The sequence below is a fragment of the Xiphias gladius genome, chromosome 6 (assembly GCF_016859285.1).
Source record: "Xiphias gladius isolate SHS-SW01 ecotype Sanya breed wild chromosome 6, ASM1685928v1, whole genome shotgun sequence".
In the NCBI taxonomy this organism is placed as follows: Eukaryota; Metazoa; Chordata; class Actinopteri; order Istiophoriformes; family Xiphiidae; genus Xiphias; species Xiphias gladius.
In genome coordinates this window covers 14,402,013-14,422,720 of record NC_053405.1, presented here as the reverse complement: position 1 = coordinate 14,422,720, position 20,708 = coordinate 14,402,013, and the positions used below count along the sequence as shown (strand labels likewise).

Here is a 20,708-nt window from a genome sequence, read left to right as displayed (position 1 = left end):
CACCGTGTGTGATACACTTCTCTAGAGACTAATAAAGAGTGCAGAGCAGACACACATTCAAAGACACACACTGTATAAGCAATCACACGCCAAGTATGCTCCCATTTGGTGGTGGTGGCGCCTGTGTGTTAGGATTGGTGCATTAGTGGTGGATGGCTAGGGGGTTGCTGCTGACATGTAAATGATACACTTCTTCATGTACACACTCATTCACACACACACACACACACACAAACAGAAAAACAAACCCCCTGCGCACACACAAACACTTTTATGCATCCTGCTCAGCTAACTGCTATCTCAGTTCTCTGCCTCTATCCTCAGTTCTTCTCATGCAACAGAGGAATTGAAATGCAAGTGCTTAAGGGTAAAGGCCCCAAACAGAAACCATTAACCCTTTACTATTCCCCTGGCCTTGCAGCTGATGAGTTATTCAAGGTTTTTGACAAGATTCCACCCTCTTTACATTCACTAATGATGAAGTACGGTCAATGAACATTACTGAGAGATGCCTTTGGCGAAATAATCATGGGACTCAATACGCCAAGGCTGCATCAGCCTCTGAAGTGATAAACAGCCCTTTTTTTTATCCATGTCCTCCCTTCCTGCTGAATTACTGTAACGTGTTTGAAACAATCAATGGGCTGAGCTACTCACAAGCCAGAGTCCTGTCACCATTGACACTGTTAATTAGCACTGAAGAATCCCAGGCTCTTTTGTCTGAGCACATTTGAAAAACGATGAGCGGATTAAACCATTTTGCTTTACATTTGTTATTCCTAATGCCATCTAGCATAGGGAGATCTTAGTGATGGTGGGTGGCTCCCAGTGGGCCCCCAGCCACAGATATGCATCCCAACATGAAGTAGCAGAGAATGACTGGAAAGAGGCCCATGTGCCTTTCACCAGAACAGAAAGCAATCCTAGCACAGATCGGAATCAGAGGGATATTCCCGACTTCCATGACTGTTCTTTTGCATTGTCTTTTGCTTTGTTTGTTGACGTATGGCTGATTGATGTGGGTTTTGAGATTACTGGCAACCCTCTACTTTGCCCAAAATCAAATTAAACCTTAACGTAATCCTAACCAGAGTAGAGAGGAGATGGATCAACCTCCGAAAAAATATAATTTGTTACTTTATCAACCATCCAAGTATATTCTTCTGATATGTTTCAAGACAATCCTAAGGATTTGATCCTATTGAATTTGATCCAGGCATATTTTGAGGGATTGGTATCAGCTGATATAAAGCTGATCAAAATCTGATCCTTTCTTTACTGCTTTCTACTGTGTTTTGTTCCAAACCAGCCTGCTAGTGTTGCAGCACTGATCTCATTTACCACTGCCAGGCTCTACAGTTCAGCAATGTGTGTGAAAGTGAATATATCAATGTTTAACGGTGTTACACATTGATATATTCACAGTGTGACTCTGATTTCTGACACCCAGATTGACAAAATACACAGATTCGCTGAACTCCAATGCTAAAAAGAGCAGTATACTAAACATTCAGCTAGCAGCTTCTCATTGTTAGCCGTAAATAACCATCAGTAAACGTCATGTTAGTTGTTGCTAATTAATTCTGTGAGTAACTTGATAACAGGACTACATTTTTCTGGTTAAAGTCCTCTCTGCAACCCAAGTCAAGGTAAGGTAAGGTAAGGTGAGATACAAGAATTGTACCTCCACTCTGTAATACCAATGTACAACCACACGTTGACTGAGTGTTTTTGTAGTTCCAACAAATCAAACAGAGTGAAACACCTTCTCTCTAGAGGATCACATCATGTAATTTTTCAGAACTCACATTTTACTAAATTATCTTTCATTATATCATATCAATACTTTAATCTTATCAAGTATACAGTTTTGAAACAGGACCTCCAGTATTTGGATCAAGTAGCTTATGAAAAAAAGTGTATGTGTGCCCAAATTTAATAGTTTACATCTGTTATCTCAGTGTGTCAGATACATACAGTATTGTATCAATATTTATGTAAATATAAGTATCACATCTGACTCTGTATTGGAGATACCAGTTTATTATAGGACACCGATCGCGATCGTTGCCAAAAAAACTTAGGACATCCTTAATTTTCTTAATATTTGCCTGGTGAACAACAAACATAGCTCTGTAAAGTAAAAGATGTATTATTTTTGAAAGTAGTGTTATTTTGGATTAATAGCTCTCATTCCAAATGCTGAGTTTGGTTTTAAATGGTAAGTCAGATAACATATTCTTTTATTTTATTTTAAACAAATCCCATGAAAAGACCAAAACCAACCACGAAGTCATCACTAGCGAAGAAGTATTGTAGGTGTATCCAAAGCCTTATAAAGCTTATTCTTGTGTACCATAGAGCTCCAATGTTGTCGAAAAACTATTAAGCCATAAAATTGCACTGAGAGACATGTTCCTTCATTGTGTTGAATATGTTACTGCATTTTATTTTGAGTCAATCCTACATACAACGTCCTAGTGTTGTTAATACATACTAGTGCAACAAATTTGTATTAATCCGCAGCTAAAAATAGTCCCCAGCTAAAATGAAAGTATATATTTGTGATCCGTTTTGAAAAATGTCTTCAGTAGAAACGACTTTATGGAGAGAATGGACTGCCACAGACAAGCTGGGGGAATGGGAAAGTATTGAGAGACTGTGAAAGTACAATTGGTATGAATCATCAGTTTATCATTTGTTCACTCTGATACTACTATGTGCTTTTGATCACTCTGTGCCAATATGCCTTTTGGGATTCAGGTAGCTGAGGAATGTGGAAGACCTCTTTTCCTGGAATTGTAATATGATCCATGGTCATCCAGACAACTTAGGTTAGTGTGTGGACAGCTCGTGAACATCTTGTGGTTTCTTGCCAACTGGTTAATTTCAGGTTGTTTTCGGGCAATCATGTTCTAGTCTTTTGTCTCTGAAAAACTATCAAAAAGCTTTTCTTTTTTTTTTTTTTTTAAGACACATCCTTCTGACTTCTGACTCCTGTAAGGAACTGTCTCCATATTGTACAATATAATTTAATCCTCAACCCATCAGTGTTTTGTGTGTTTACTGTGTTAAAAGTGTTTAGACAGACAGACTAACACACTGTTGCTTTTGGTCTTTCCATGGTATTTCTTGATAATAACGATAATATAGAATATCACCAGCCGTATCCGAGATGTCTGCATATTTTATTCAGATCTAAAGAGAATCGAGATCCAAAGACTTTTGGAGATGCTCTATGCAGGGCTGCACAAGGCTCTAGATTGACTAATTCTGTTTTCAAGGTGAAAAATTATTCAATTACTGCGTACATGTAGCTGAACGCTGTTAGACTGAAGCGAGACAGTTGTCATGAATCATACAAGGAGGGCATGTTGGAAATGATGGTTATTTGTTACAAGACGCAATTGAAACTCTCTGTAGGTTTAGCAGGTCTGCAATTAAATCTGGAAATGGTCTTTAAAGAGTGAGGATGATGATGATGATGTGTACAGTACAAATTAATATAGATACAGGTCCGATTAAGCAATAAAACAGTATTTTTGAAATTGCTGGTGGAACTTGGATAATTATTTTCTAGACAGAGGGTATTACACCCTTTTATATGGCTTGTTTTTGACCCTTTACATTCTGCCATAATTGGCTTTAATGGTATGAACGCAATAAAACTGAAGCGACATTTCCTGTACACAAGAGCAGTGAGTCAAGATGATGATGAATACAGTATGTAGTGTAAATGTGAATACATTTGCTCTGGTTTCAGCTACGAAGGGAGATGTGTGTGTTTTACCAGACGTATTGATATATGCTGCTCCTGGTACCCAGCTGAGTTGAACCAAGGGTCAATCCACCGGTCCAATTTGTTGGTAAACGCAGACTCATTCCCCTCAGTGATTCCAGTCAATAATGTTTGACCTCATGTGAAAAACAGGAATACAAAGGCAGAGAGATTGGTACTCACAGACTTGGGAGCTGCAGTCACCAAGCAAAGTCCCAAATCAAAGGAGAAGAGCATGTATCACCATCGTCAGTCCAGGTATTTATGCAACCAAGAGTTGCACATAGATAGCGTCAGTATTGCAGAGAGGATAAGCCTACAGAGGAAAGGCTAAAGTGGATTTAGAGAAGGGGGGTGTATGTGGAGGAGCAGATAAGAGTTCAGGGCTTTTTTTAGGATCTGACACATTTCAGTGTGAGGTGATATAGTCTGTCTTTTATTCATACAACCTAAACATCCAGTAGTGTTCCACAGTTATTGTCATTGTATAGAGAGCATACAGCTCAGTACTATCAAATAGTCGAATAAAGCATGGAACGCAAATCAAACTCACAGCAAATTGGATGTGTGTCACACGCAATTAAGAACCCATCTTTTTTATTTGGGAGATTTTTTAGGTGCATCAAACCACCTTGACATGTCTACTCTTAAACTGTTTTGATTTTCTGAAGCATTTCAAAAGTGGGCAGAGCAATGCAGCTAAAATTAGTCACACTGAGAAGAATATTACCTGAGCACAGTAGTGTGAAGTATGTTAGTTACTTAATAAATAAATAATAATAAACAATAAATGCCATTACTCCACTACATTAAAGAGAGGGATACTGTCCTTTTTACTCCACTAAATTTATTTGACAACTATAGTTACTAGTTACTTTTCAGATTAATTTTTTAACACTCTGGTTTGTCTGAATAATAAGTGCCTATACCTTTGATACTTTTAAGCACATTTTTCTGAAAATCCTTTTTTTTATTTCAGTAAGATGTTGAATGCTGGACTTTTACTTCTAATAGAGTATTTTACATTGTGGTATTGCAGCTTTCACTAACAATAATACCAATAATGATTATAATAATAATAATAATAATAATAATAATAATAATAAATTCAATTTTAAGTACCTTTCATGTAACTGAAGGACTGTATACATACGGAAAACTTCATCTTCCACCACTTCCTAAGCATATAAACTGTTTTTTTTAATTATCTGTTGTAGGTAGAACTGTATAAAGAGGCCCTACATATCGTAATGTAACTCAGACCTTTAGGAAGCTGGATCCATCATGTTTCGTTCCTCCAGTCTGCAGCAAGTTCACAGAAATGTCAGACAGAGAGCATCAATGTGACACACGTCAAATTCACTCCTAATTTCTCCCTTAAATACGATCCCCAGATTAACTGCTACTGACATTAGTGATTTCGTTTTTAGCCTTTTTAGCGCAGCCCATCTTCAGGACAACAGACGGAGGCTATTAAGAATTAATTAACAGCACCACAATTAGTTTTCTAGTTTCAGTATTAACGGGATTCATTTTAATTCCAGACTGCAATCTCTCGAAGCTACATGTGTCAAGAGGGTCATGTAAGCAGGTTCAGCACTCTATTTTGTTTAGTTTGTTTCATTGTCCACGATGCTGCAGCGGACATTGTGGCGGGAGATGGTGGGAGGTTGTGCATGTGTATATCCAGTTCTGAGACCTTGAACTGTTAAAACCACTAAATAGTTTTCTCAGTGTATGAGAAAGGTAGGTATTCACAAACACACACACAAACAAACACACAAACCTGATCAAGTTTGGCATTGTGCGCCTGCACTGTTTCAAGCTACTGTATAAAATACCCCTCTGAATCAATGGTGCTCACTTCAGGACACCTTAGCTTTTATCTGAGCCTCCTGCAGGCCAGTCAGCAACAAGGCAGGGAGTAGAGACTGCAGAGCTTTTTCTCTGCCTCAGGTTCTGTCTTGGCGTAATAAAGGAATATTTCATGTATCACACTCATAGCCTATGGGCGTACACTATCTAAAGCAGACTTTCAGCTAGCAATAATTAACGTAAACATATGGCGTGTGCCTCCATTGAATTGTGCCTCTCCTCCATGCAGCCTCAATTCTGTGCAGCGCCTCATCTAGAAATAATCCACTGCACATGCTAATCACTTGGCAATTGATTTGGCCCTTTTTGGTCCAACAATTTCTGTACACCACCGAATTGATCTGAGAGAAATCAATTAACAGCTCAGGGTAGGTAAATATGAACATAAAAATATGGATTGGTCTGCATACAGTATGACCATCTGAGCAAATTCTGGCTGCAGTCTATGTGCTTGTGAAGGGATGCTTAGTGCAATCAAATTTTAGTCAGGTTTGACTAGCCCCAAGTGAACTGTGATAACCAGGCAGTCTTCAGTGATAAAGTTCTTATATCTTATATCCATCGAGAAGAAAATGCACTTAACCCTCTACATTCAGCCCTGCTGTGTTATCAGCACCATAATGGAAATTGATAAAAGAGAGCTATCTTATCATAATCCCACATACCTAACAGCAGGGAATTACTATTTTAGGAGGCTACAGATGAAGGAGATGAGTTGAACAGAGAGGGTAGGAAGAAAGGGTTGCCTCCTGGTTGGAGATCAGATGTTATTGGGTTGTATTGATGGAGCAGGTCAAGGAGACGCAAGTAGCATCAGTTTGTTGTGAGATATTCCTCCTAACGGGCCAAATGGTCACTGTCGTCACGGGGGCTAAGCAGTGGCTGACTCAGCAAAAGGCCTGGGCCTGCAGCAGGACTCGAAAGAAATAAAACCCTGATAAGCATTAAAAAGTGAGGGAGAGACAAGGCTTGGGGAATTATTAGAGAGAGTGGGAGTGAGAGACCCAAATATGAGAGGGAGATTATTGTAGAGACAGTAGGGGGAAGAGAGAAAGGAAAAGTGGGGCTGCAGGAACTTGCTACATGCCGACGCCATTTGTTTGTGTCCCTGTGCATTTTATTAAGCCTCTAACATTAAACAGATTTAGCAGGAGCAGCCAAAGTCATAGAGTAATTATGCTTTTGGAAATGCTGTGATTAAAAACGCTTGCTTAAAGTATCAATCCACACTGTTTTCCCAGAATGTGCTGATGTGGACTTACCCTCTAGATTCAGGAAAAATAAACAAACCTACAAGGGAAAATTCATAAAACTTTTTTTTAAATGGAGATTTATTATTTATCCATCAGGCTTGCATATGAAGTACATAACTTGCAAGCTCATTTATTTCCTGCACAAAGCATGTCCTTGAATTGATAGGTGCAATTAACATACGTGTGGGTCACTCTGAATTTTGGATTACCTCAATGCCAGACTCATAACTTGACTATTCATTTCAAATAAAAGGCATACACATATATTCTGTTTAAGAAAGAGGAGGAAAAGGAGACTGTAAGAGAGAGAGAGAGAGGTCGATCAATAATGAAACGACACAGTATCTGAGCGGAGAAGGCCAGAAATGTCTCTTCTGTCAGGGTTCCTTCCTCCAGCTCACACTGTGCTGAGGGCTCTCTTCTGTGTCCAGATACCCCACAGAGGCGATGATTAAGTCAAGCTGAAGGCCAAAGCCTGCCTGCAATCGCGAGCCACCAGCTCACTCAGTAAGCTATCAGGTGACCCGTCTCTCTCGCTCATTCATTCTCCAGTCAGATACTGATGGTGAGGGTAGCTATTAGAGCCCGGGCCCCAGCCCCCAAAAAGCATTCTGCTGGGTGTTGGGTAACCAGCAGGTACAAGGATGTGGAGAGAGGGATTGAGTGTAGTGGGTAAGGGGTGAGGATACGGCAGTACTGGGAGGCGGAGGAGGGTAAATGATCTCTGAAGGCCATCTTATTAATTGAGGCTTTTCATTACTAGCACTAATGCAAATGATTGGTGGGGCTAATGAGTATGAAGGCCCGTGTGAATGAGGGCTCTGTGGAGCAGCAGTGTATGATGATCGTAGCAGGAGACAAAGGTGAGGAGCTCTGAAAATCATATCTAGTCATGATGTACATTTTGCTTGTACAAGAACAGGAGGAATAGAGAGAGAAATGGATGAATGAGCTGATGGGTCGGCGAGTCAATTGTGCACCAACTCAATATGGCAGGCTGCTGCAGGCAAGAGCGTACACGATGAATGGTGAAGGGGACGAATGTATTTCACTGTCAGTGGATTGAAGTGAGGTAAAGCATGGAAAATGTCTTGATCGCCTTCTATAAAATGCTCGCACATTCCAGGCGTGTAAGCACTTAGAAGATGATGAAGCGCAGCACATTCTTTGACGGCACGGCATCCCCTCATCAGATGTCATGAGCGTTGCGTGATATTCCATTTATACTCTTTACAGAACATCAGCAAGGCAGATGCCCCCGACCCCCCCCCCCACCCCTAAAAAAACTGCTTTAGTATTTACTGCAGTGTGTTAAAGACACCGTTGGTGGCTGCTGTGAACCTTGCATGTAGAGGGATTTAGCCCGATTTACAGCATGCTGTGTGCAGGATCAGTTCTGGCTCTGAAGTGTTTCGTGTGGGCTCTCTCAGGGAAGCCGCGGGGGGAGGCCCAGAGGCCACTGATTGATGGTCAAGGACACTGAACCCCTCCCCCAGCCCCTTGTTCATAGAAGCCCATTTCTGAAGCCATGTCCTCGGGGAGATTGGGATGCTGCCTGGCTGGCTGCTGTCTGTGCGCCGCTTGGGACAGCCTGCTCGGAGGATACAACAAACTCAAGGGATGAATCATCCACTAAACGACCAATGAATGAATCGGACACTTAATCCAATACAAAAACATGGGAGATTTTTTTTCTATTCTTCTTGCCTCTTGCATTTCCACATGTGCAGTATGGAACATGTATGAAGCTCAAGGTGAGCAAACACAGGATTGAGAATTTCCGAATGGAGCACATGTTTTCATTTCATGGTCGAAATGCTGAAGAGAGGAAAGGAAAGGAGCTCGCGCTATTACTTGATGAATGATGACGTTCCAGTTAATTACAGAGCAGTGCATAATACCTGAGATGGTACTCAACACCAACCCTGCATCGAGTGTCACTGTTGCATATTTTAATATGATTCATTGTCTGTGTCAACAGTGACTGAGGTTCAGGGCCTTAGCATTTGTTGTGCATATGATATGTGGGTTACCAAACTGCTGTCGATGGAGACTGGAGGGGGGGATTGGCTCATGCTCCCAGAATATTATTTAAAGCTGATGGCTCCAGTCCACAATCAGAGAAGAGAACCAGGGATTGTTATTTTCATATGACTCTGGCCAGTGCTGGGGAGGCTTTAGTTTTTCATTTCAGTTCTGTTGCAAAACAGTAATTGAAGTGTATGGCTTTCAACTCCACTTATCTCCTCTGCTCCTCTCCCTTTGGAGCATTACTTGTCTTCCGAGCGTTTGCGCATCTTGACACTGTTGGTTTCTCTATGATATATTGTCTGGGATTCTGTTACTTCATTGTAGCTCGCTACTGATGTACATGGTAATTAAATTCAAACCCCAAAGAGGTAGAGCTCAGTCAGAACCCCCGCCTCTTCCTCTCTCTCCTGTCCACTGCTGCTGCAGCCTCACACTCGCACCCTTTTCAATCACTGTCTTTTTTCCCAGCTCTTTCTTCCTTTGATTCCCCCCTCTTCTCCCCCATATCTGTCTTTCTTTTGCACTCTCTTTTTTGTCTCTCTCTGTCTCTTTTCCCCTTCTATTCCCTTCATGTTAATAAGCAGAGTAACGGTGTTGCAGGCAGTTCCTGTTTGGGGAGTTAATTAAAATGGCATGTAACAACCCACACAGTCAAAACAATGAAAGCCCCTGTTTTTTCACAGTGTCACAGGAAGATATTAAACAAGCCCAGAATCAAACACTGTGAGGAGGCAGGAATCCAGTAACACTGACTATACCCCCAACTTGCAATAACACTTCCCTTCGTGAAGGATTGAAGGGTTTATTGTTACGCTCTCCAGTCCAGTCAACATTAGTCATAGCAGAGATCCACTAATTACCTTGTGAGCTCCCTGCACTGCTGCATGAAAAGAAGTTGTGTGATATTAATTTGATTACTGCAGCATTTACTTAGCCAGAAACTACACTGACACTGATCAGATGAGAAAATTAAGATGGGAAACAGTGGCATCTGCCTGTTCAACATCCACCACAACCTTGTGCGTCCACACGCACACTCACACACACACATACACACAAACCCAAGATGATTTTGCTAGCATGGCTACCACAATGCAGCTCACTCAGGCTTCAGCAACAGAGGGCTGGCTGAGCAGGACAGGAGCTGTTGCCATGGTTACATTTCTCGGCTCGCTTGCACAGCCCAGGAAAACTGTGTCATTATCCTGTACTTTGGATAAGAGAAGGGGGGGTACAAAGAGAGAATGAGGCAGAAAGGGGAGACAAAGATAGAAAGGCAAGGAGAAAGAGGAGGGGGGCTGCAGTTCACACAGGCCAACCATTCATCTACAACACACATCATCAAAATTTGCACCCCGTTTGTGCTCCTCTATTCACTACTTTTCCTTTTTTTTCCCACCTTTTCATTCTGTCAGCGGAGCTATAGTTTTCACTCTAATAGGTAAACAACTTCAATCCTGACAAATAATGCTTGAAAATATCAGGTAAAATCAGTGCTGTGTCAGGTGATAATGGGATATGTCTTCTTTCGCTCTCTCCCTGGCGTTTCCTGTGAAAATTGTCACCAACAAGCTATTATGTTGGAAAAAAAAAAAACAGATCACCCTTTGCATCATCGTATCTATTTAAATACAACAACAGCCATGTGCCACTCTAATGACAAGCAGTGCGGGTTCTTATTGAATAAATGAACGGTCCACCAAGACGACAGCACAGTTGGATCCTTCTCTGCAAAATGTGCAACCACAAGCCATTTCTGACCTTAGAAATACACAAAGAAAAGTACTTTATACACCAATCAGCCACAACATTAAAACCAGCCACCAGTTTGAATGTAGTGGCTGATCGGTATATGTTCATGATTGCATCTGTGTGAGTACAGCTTGTGTGTGTGTGTGTGTGTGTGTGTGTGTGTGCGCGCTCGTGCGCATGTGTGTTTGTGTGGTTATGTTGTTGCTTTGCTTGGTGTGTTTGTGCAACGTGAGGTCCACAACAGAGGAGTTACATTGTGCACTAATTGCATGGCCGTGTAAATAGAAGCTCCCTGCTGATATGGGCTGTGCGCCACATGATTTCCCCTGGTAGAGCAGAGCCTGTTTGCGCTGCCTGGCTGAGTTGTGTGCGCGTGTATATGTAAGCGTTTCTGTGTGTGTGTGTGGGTGTGTGTGTGTGTGTGTGTGTGTGTGTGTGTGTGTGTGTGTGTGTGTGTGTGTGTGTGTGTGTGTGTGTGTGTGTGTGTGTGCCGGCATGCAGGTGACCTGTACATGCAAGTTTGTGTGTGGGTGTGTGGGTGTTTGTGTGTGTTTGTGTGTGTGCGTGTGTGCGCGCGCGCGTTTGTGTGCGTGGGTGTGTGTGGGTGTGTCCCCATGTGTGTACTGATGGAGAGCATGTTTTGTAACCTGTGAGCTGTGCTTTATTGAGCTACAAGCTAAAAGAGTGTGTCTGTTTTGAGGAGGCAGAGTAGCTCCTCCAAATGAAAGGCTGCCCTCTCCCTCTGCCCGCCGGACCCAGCTCTCCAGAGAGCCCTGTTCATATTACTGTGGCTGTCTGTTGGTCAGAGAAACACAAACAGCACGAAACAAAGCCACCTTCACCTTCAGGAATGTGAAGAAAAGACCTTGTGTAGCCCTCATCTATTCTCCTCTCTCCACAGATGGTTTTTTTGTACCACTAATATGAAAGAAGGGAAGCGGGAATAAGTGACTGGACACCAAAGTAGAAAAGGATGAGACAGAAGAAAAGTATTTTATAATATTTCAGAATCAGTGAGGAAAAGTACAAATGTGCATATAATCATGCACTGACTGAGGTGCCTTTACCTTGGTTGAGTATTTCCGTCTAATGCAACTGTATACTTCTACTCCACTATAGTTCAGAAGGAAGTATTGTACTTTTTACTCCACTTTATCTGTTAGTTGTAGTTACTTACTGTTCTGGTTAGTTTTCAAATTGTAGGCCCACACCTACACAGGTGTTTTCAATTATTCAGACTGATTAGACCTCCAGTCAGGTTAAAGCTGGGTGGTTAGATGTGGTTAAAATTACACAATGTCACAAATCTATGGACCAATAAGAATAATAATAGGGTAAAATTGTCCTGGCCTTACCTGTGGCTAACAGGAGAGTTAGAAAGCTGTCAATAGAATGTAATGTCTCTAATCAGTTCCGAGAAGAGGGCTGGTTACACAACATAAGTGAAAATACCTGTTAGTGGACTTGGAAACATGATAAGCTAATCAAATACAATGCATTGTTAAGATTAAACCAGTGGTTCCCGACCCTTTTGACTCGTGACAGTTGTAAAGTAATTGCATTTTTTAAAGTCTCATTTGGAAGCACCATACCAAGCTGACTCCGCGTTTGCAAATGGTGGGTGCAGCGAAGTGAAAGTGCAATCACAACTAATCAGAGCTTCTCTTGTTTCCTGCCCACAGCACCCAACACTGCGCCCTATGGGAGCACAGGAAGCGCACAAGTCCCGCTGGCCTGCCAATACCTGGTCCTGGTTCTCTCCTCCTTCATCAGCGTGTACTAGCAGAGCCCTGTCCAGACACAATGACTGTCGAGAGCATTTATGAATCGTTTTTGACATTGCTGATGGCTGGAATCCAATCTGGTACAGTTTGTTGAAAAGCCGTGAGGGGAAAATAATCAGCGTTACTTTGTGTGGGGAATTTTTTTCTTTGCTTTTTTGTGAAATTTCTGTCATGTAAATACTATGATGTTTTTTTATTATTGTTATTATTATTATTATTATTATTATTATTAATATCCACTCTCTCTTTTTTTTTTTTTTTTTTGTTCTTTTCTGACTGATTGACCACCTTGTGAATCAGTGCTTACCCCCCCCTCCACCTCCAATCATATCAAAAGCCCCCAAACTTCCCAAATGAGATACTTTAAAGCCTCTTTCTCTGGGAGGCGATGGCGCAAAATTTACATTTCCATCCGTTTTTGTAAATGGCTAAAAAGAAGCAATTGTGCCAAGTCTCTCAGTACACAGAATTACCATACCAATGTTGTATTGAATGTATTATGGGTTGTTGAACACAGGAAAGGCATTTAGATTCCTAACAATACAAATTTTGATTATGGAGTGTGCTTAAAAATATAGAAAAAACTGAGAAAAAAAATCAAAATAACAAAAAAGGCAGGGCTTTTTCAGGACCTGTATTGTCATGATTACTCAATAGATGGATGAACAGTGTTGAAGGTGTGCTTTGTTGTATTCCGAAATGGGTCCTTCATTTACCATGCCTGCTTAACAGGTTTGATCAGGCAGCCGTCAAAGTAGCAAAGTATACTGTATTGTATCTTTACATTTTAATATAGTGTAGGCTTTTGTTTTAAAGTGGGACCAGCGTTTCTCATTCAACCAAGAACATTAACTCACTTCATGACTTTGTACAGTGTGAAGGGAGGAACATCGCTGCCCTTTGTTTACATTTTTCTTGAAAGTATAAATACCTACAGTATATTCTCCATACTTTTGTTTAAGTGAGTCTGCATACGTGAATGTCAGAACAAACTGTTGTAGTCGAGAAGAAAAAACAGAGCCCAAGTTCAACTTTTTCAAGTTTTTCTCTTAAAGATGCAGTTCTTTGAAACATGCCACTTCCAGTAGGTATTTGAGCAGAGCTTTTTGTCTCTGAATTTGCTTCTACTGATCATCTTCTGGCTGAAAACCCACAGCAGCACGCCGTAGACTGCGGGAAGTTGTTGACTTCAACTTTTGGCATGATACTTAGACAACTGATTCTGGGAAAGCAGCATTCTGCAGCACAGAATTTTATTCCTCTGTCTTTCCTTACAAATAATTCGATACTTAAATATATTCAAGTCTGTTTCACGGTAAATATATCTACTTCATTGTACTAATTAACAAATAATTGAACTCCAGAGAGCCAAAGCCCCCATAAGATTTCTGGTAAATATACCACATATGTGGTCAATTCCAAAGTCCAAAGACGTGCTGGCTAGGTTAATTGGCCACTCTAAATTATCCGTATGAATGTGAATGTGAGCGTGATTGGTTGTTTGTCTCCTAATTTTGGCCCTGTGATAGACTGGCAACCTGCCCCCACCTCCCACCCCCACACACACACACACCAACCCCCCGCGACGCTCGAAGGATAAGCGGTATGGCTAATGGATGGATGGATGGATGGATGAAATCCAGAGAGCCAAAGCCCACATCGCTTAAGATCTCTGGTAAATACACCAAAATATGGGGTTAAGTACATGATCTACACTACAATACAATAATGAAACCCACTTTGACTCCAATCTAAGTACTTCTCATGTTAATTATGAGGAACAGAACACACAATTAAGATTATGAACATGCTTATTGCTAAAAACATGGCTTAAGGTGCAAGTTTAACAGTGTCCACAGAGCCAGTGAATGTCCACAGGAGTTCAGAATAAATTAAACCATGAGGTCGTTTAATAGGAGAAACTGTGGCTTTTTGTTTACTCGAATTAATCATATCAAGGATCGAACACAGCTATTGTAAGGGTTTACTTTTTGACAAGACAGTCAGCATGGCATATCCATCCTCAAGTATCTTCAATCCATGGTGTAAACAGAGACACTGTACTGTAATGCCTTAATAGTACCATAGACATTAAATTAACCTCCTTTAGAAGGACACTTCCAGATGCTCTGAATAATATACAACTCATTTGTTTTACATACTGCTGGTGATTGAATGTCCATTAGCCATTCAAATTAGGATTTATATTCACTAGGAAAAAAAATCTCTCAACCTATGGCTCTCGCAGGTATTTTAAAATAAGCCAGTTGCATCTGATAGAAATGCAGTATTTGTCGTACAAGTTAACATGTGTCCAAGTCTTGTTTGGATTTGGATTGTGTTATATTTTGCCCCACAATCAAGGGACTAACAGTGCCCGAGTTCACACAGTATTTTCACATGAACTTGTAACTGCAAACCTATAGAGAAATAGCCATCGCAGTTAAAAGACTTAAAGCACAAACACTGTCTACTTTTACGTTTTGTGGTGATTTGTTTTAAGGTTTGCTAGACATTTTTTTTTTCATTGTTTGTACTGAAATTGTTATCAGCTTGTTTTACAAATTATGAAAATACTGCACCATATGATCTTGTTTAAATGTTAAGGTATACTGAAAATGGGTCAGAAATATATTTATTCTCTTCCTTTATGAAAACAATGTATAAAAGATACATTTGAAACATGTAAAACTGAATATGTGACATTTATTTGAATGAGACTCAGTATGGCATAGTTTATAATGTTGTCAGGTTCATTTAGATGCCATAACTGTTTATGATTTTTTGTCAGACACGTAAATTAAAAAGAAAAATGTTTGCAATCAAATTACCTACTTTTTGAAACAGAGGGTGTGAACCAATATAACAGTATTATAGAACAGAATCAATGTGTGTATATTTGGAGAAAATAGGATACCTTTTGATCTTTAGAGCCAGTGTGTAGTCATAGTTTTCACACACGCGTGTTTGACGATGTGCAGAGAGTATGGTTGTGCTGCATGTCAAAGTTAACCTGTGTTTTTGAGGTGGCCATTTTACAGATATTCATACTTTTTTCGAATGGAACCAGTTTTTTCCAAAAAAACTCTGTGGTTCTGGTTATGGTCTAAAAATACATACCTCCTACAGATCATCAGGCCATGTTTGTTTCTGATTTATTTGAATCAACTTTGCTGATAAACTAAAACTGCTATTCAGAGTCATGATAATTATTGTGGCACATTGGTGACAGTCTGGAGTTATATTGGTTGCTTGTCTAAGCAGTTAAGACCATGCTAGTATTCCATATGAAATGTACTGGATGTTGATTATTTTGAATAATGGTATTAACAAGTCCCTTTTATTGAATCACTATTATTTGCAATAAAAGTCTTCATGTTACAATATAAACCCATATCTGAGTTAATGAGCACTCAAAGGGGTTGGTCGTTATCACTGCAAGTGGGTTTGAGGCAGAGCACGACATTACAACAGTGTCATCTTTAAAGCAAAAAATTTCCCAAAAGCTGTTAACAGGCTTATTGGTTTTAGACTTTATAATCTTTGTTAACGTTTATTTCATGAGTCAGGTAAACTACAATGAACACAATGAATTCTTGGCTGTTATCTAGAGAAGGCGCATCAGAAGCTAGTGTCTGTACACTCGGCCAAAGGTGGTTTGTTGAAGAGGAAAAACGTCACTCTGTACCATTTCGATTTGGAAAAACTTAACAAGGCTTAATTCTTTTTGCTGAGTAATGAGTCTGTTGGTCAATAAACAATATTACGTTAGCTGACTGTGCACGTCAAACTCAACCCTAATACAGCTAAACCTAGCAGATCGTAAATAATAGTCAGAATCCCTCAGTAACACTTCTAAGGACGTCACACATTAATATTTTAATCACATCGATCAGGATCTTCGAAAGCAGCTCGTTTTGTGACTCGGTAACGTTAGCTAACATTACAACAGCTACAATAGTAATGTTTATGTTAGCGAATGTTACAATAGCTACTGTCAACTAACTTTACAGCTGGAAAAATTTAGATGTTATCTTATATCTTCTACATTTTTTATTTAAAATTTACTATCAACTGAAACTAGCAAATACTAAAGAATCCCTTATTTATGCATCACACATTACTATCTTAATCACATAAACCAGGATCTTTGAAAGCAGCTTGTTTTGTGACTTGGTAATGTTAGCTAACGGTACAACAGCTAATCTTAGCAAAAGATACAATTGGATAAATTTAGGAAGGATTGATTTAGATGATACCTGTTATCTTCAGCTTTAAATGTTTGTCATCATAACCAGAAGCAGAAGATTACGTAACATTCACCACTAAATATAATTCCACTTTTAAATGTACTGATTGCAGTAATTTAAAAAAATATTTTACGTATCACAGTAATGTAGCTATTGTCACTAAATCATATGTATGTACCAAGTACATGTGTATGAGGAATTTGCTTTGGTGCAGGTGTCAGTAGAGTAAAATGAAGTTCAAGTTCTTTGAAGTTAAATTCAAGCTGATGACAGTATTTATCAGGGGTACAGTTAAACTCTAATGAATCAAAAGGGGTGTACTTGATCACCCTATTCCTCCTACTTGCATCATAATTTCCGATCATTTTAATATTATTTTTGAGCACTTACCAAGTGTACAGCTTTCGCATTTTTGTTTATTGCCCCCCTTGAAAAGAACTCCTGGGCTAATTCGACCACCTCCCATACAAAAACTGTTGGGATTATTCTCTACATATCTGTCTGTTTTTCCAGTGTAACTTGAGTTATCCAGTCGCCTTAGTTGTGCCGTATCATGCACATTTGATCCTCTCCCCTCTGCCCTAACACACTGTATAAATCATCCTGAGTGCAGATGGCCAGATGCCACAGTACATGGAATTAATCACCGTTTGCACTGCATCGTCATCATTGACAGGATTGTGTCGCTCAGTGTAGATGATCTGGAGATATTTACAAACATAAACCACTGCTCATTCCATTCTAAAATGCATCTGGGGTAGATTATACCATTTTTCCCAGTAGCACGGGACTTTTGAGTATCGTTTGACCTCAATACACTCTTGACTTAAACATCTACGGTTGTGTGTGACCTACCTCATAAAAGTTCAGCTGAAAAAGTCATGTTGATGTAAAGGCTGAAAAGAGGTCACGATACCCACCTGCGGAGATTACCGCCTCACTTTGCGGGGAAAAAAAATGTCTCCACTTTTAAATTTAAGATAAGAAGATTTAAAATATTCATGCTAGTGGGTATTATTGCAGGCACACAATCCCCGCCCTGAATTTTTAAATTGCCCATTTCAACGCATCCTCTTACTATCACCCTGACGTATCAGAATCATGCTCTTCTGCTTGCATGCATTTATTACAAGCAGAGACGTTACAAGAGAGGAGACAAACAACTTAAAGAGTTTTGAATAGAACAGTCAGTAACACCAAAGACGGCAGCTGTATGACACATATCTCATCCCTTCCCCCAAAAAGCCAACTGTAGAAGCAGAGGTATAACCCTTAGGGAAAAAAAGGGTTTAAAATCTTATTTTGCGGCAAAATCACCAAAGTTTTTAAGCGGTTTTTATCGGATTTGACTGGTGATCCTATACATGCAGTTTTTATGTCCTAGTGACCATTGAAAGGGAAGTTATGGCTCTCTCTCCCCATTTATTTAGATAGGGACCTAGTCTTGTTAGCCCGGAATAACCGCCTCTGGGTGTTGGCAAGATGGCTCTTGAGTGGCAAGACTTTGGATTTGTTGCATTATGAAACAGCAGCTGTTTAAACTGAGTCTCGGAGGAGGTCACGTACTGTACTGAATGTGCCTTTAAAGTATTTCATTAATCATAAACAACCCTTATTTAGATCATTATTGCCATAACCCAAGCGAAAGCTTTTGTATGCAGTGTTTTGCTCGCTTAGTAGTTTCCATTACATTAGCTTTTTATAACAACAAAACATTCAATATCTCAGCACAGAAGCAAACTACAGAACTGCACATAGGCTACATAATTACATGTATATGTACTTGTTTGAAGTGGTTTCATGAAGAATAATTTAGTTTAACAGTTATTGTGACACGTGTAACCCCTAAATAGCGTAGGAAACAAATAAAAAACTGAATTCAACATAGTTACATGTCATTATAATTAAAATAATTATGGCTAATAATAGTTAGGTTGTAATATAGTCATGTAGATTTATCTTCCAGGGAACCAGAAGCACGTTTTCTATCCTGGGTATTATGAAGTTAGACTGTAAACACAAACTATCCTCACTGTTTGTTTCCACTGCTTCAGAATGGGCAGGGACGTCTCTGATTCGTATTTTTCTGTGATTGACACACTGTACCTGACAAACATCTACAATTTCCCAGCTGCAGTAAGAAATAAAAAACTTCCCGGAGTTTAAACAAACAGCAAGAGTTATTTTGCAGATGATGTGAGACTCTGGATGTCAGTGTAGCAAACATCATAACAAACTCAAAGACTGTTGTGACACCGTGTTACAGCAGAGCACATACTGCATTGCCAATAAGAGCCCATGTAGGGAGGTGAGGTAATATATTGCAAGTGGCATTTACTGTCTTAAAAGACAAACATGATTGTGTTGTGACAAGCACTGAAACGAGTCCTTTTGTATTGCAACTAATACTAATAATCAATGTATCAGCATACTGTATGTTTTCAGCACATAATGCTTTACAGTGTATTGTCCTTTGACCACTGAAACTGGATATTTGCAGTTTTTATTCAGCAGATTAATCGATGTAAAACAGTGTATCCTGCAGCCAAACTAAGCCATCATATACTGTAGGTTATGGAAAAGACTAGCATGGTGTCAAAGCGGTGTTGGTCTCTTCACGAAGGCGTCTGTGGCCAGCGTGAACAGAGAGGAGGCCTGAGGAGTTGTGAGAGAGGGATTCCTTTTGACCCTGCGGCTAATGAAACCCTTCCTGTGCCTTTGTCAGTTTTAACTGGGAGATTGTGTCATACTACACGCTGGAGCTGCCGCCCGGCTCCTGGAGTCACCATCCCACTCCCCTGAGCAGCATACTGAGTTGTCAGTAACAAAAAAAACCTCTGTTTCCTGAGTGCTGGCGTTCAGTCTGGTAGATGTGTTTGTTGCACAAAAAGCAGGCAAAAAAGCTATCCCTCCTGTCAAAGGAAGAGAGAAAAATCTTGAATTTCTCTCCCTATAACCAGTCTATGGGCAAGTTTGATGGAAAAAGAAAAAAAAAAGTTCATTTAAAAAAAAAATAGGCCTCTTTCTTTTCTCTTAAAGATTTCAATTGCTACAAAAACAGTGAGTAATTTCTGACTGGTGTGACTCTCCATTTTCTTTGAAATCTGATAAGTGTGGCAGCTGCCAATGTAGGGGGGGATGTGCTATTTTAAAAAGAGGTTGCATCAAGTATTTGTCAACCAGTCCTTCATTATTTCCACTGAACTGGAAAATAAGTTGCCAGCCAATGATGCAGAGCCCGAGATAATGCCTGGGTTTTAAAGCAAACTATCTAAGCCAGGTCTCTCTATGATGCCACTGACTGAATTACACACTGCGAAGAGTTTTCATGTGAACCTCCCGGGCAATTGTTGGTTTTCATGAAGGATTGAACATGTTGCCATGGAGAAAAGGTCATCATTTTACTGACAGTAAATGCAATCCTATTTCCTTTGTTTTCATGCCTCAAACGCCAGATTACATATTGTTTTCTAAACACTGAATGACACAGCAGATCAGTTCTTTACAGCACCAGTTCATCATAAAATGTGTCTTCAGTGTTATATTTGTTTAAATGGAGTGACCTCTAGTAGAGTTCGGCATATGAGGTGCAGCATTTCTTTTGTTGGTTTCTGTAAATTGAGTATATTTACGTATGCCGCTTTACTTTCTTTTTACAAAAAATGGGAATGGACATAATAAGGTTGAAAGGAACACATCTAAGTTTTCTGTATGAACTTTTATTGCACTGTTTTGTTTTTTTTGTTTTTTTTATCTGGTTTGTTTTTATTTAATCTTCAAATCTTCATGCTGAAAAATAATGGGATGAGAAGTCTGGAAATGAAATGTTTACTTAAATGTGTATGAGGGTCCTTTAGCCACCAGGGATATAGTTGTACATTTATAGGCTCTAGATCACTGGAATGATATATATGGCTTTAAGTGGCATTGATTATATCTACATATAATATATACAAATATATATTGATATTTGTCCAGAAATCAG

The 20,708-nt window shown here is 39.8% G+C and overlaps 1 protein-coding gene across 3 annotated transcripts in view; it reads left to right on the top strand.

The window, feature by feature from the left end:
* negr1 (neuronal growth regulator 1) overlaps nucleotides 1–12,603 on the top strand; it is a 135,937-nt gene extending 123,334 nt beyond the window's left edge. For all 3 annotated transcript variants that reach the window (XM_040129654.1, XM_040129657.1, XM_040129656.1), the window contains one exon: nucleotides 12,372–12,603. In XM_040129654.1, the coding sequence (XP_039985588.1) occupies nucleotides 12,372–12,472 (101 nt within the window). In that variant the 3' untranslated portion in view covers nucleotides 12,473–12,603. The remainder of the gene's footprint in view (nucleotides 1–12,371) is intronic.
* Nucleotides 12,604–20,708: the final 8,105 nt, after the last annotated feature.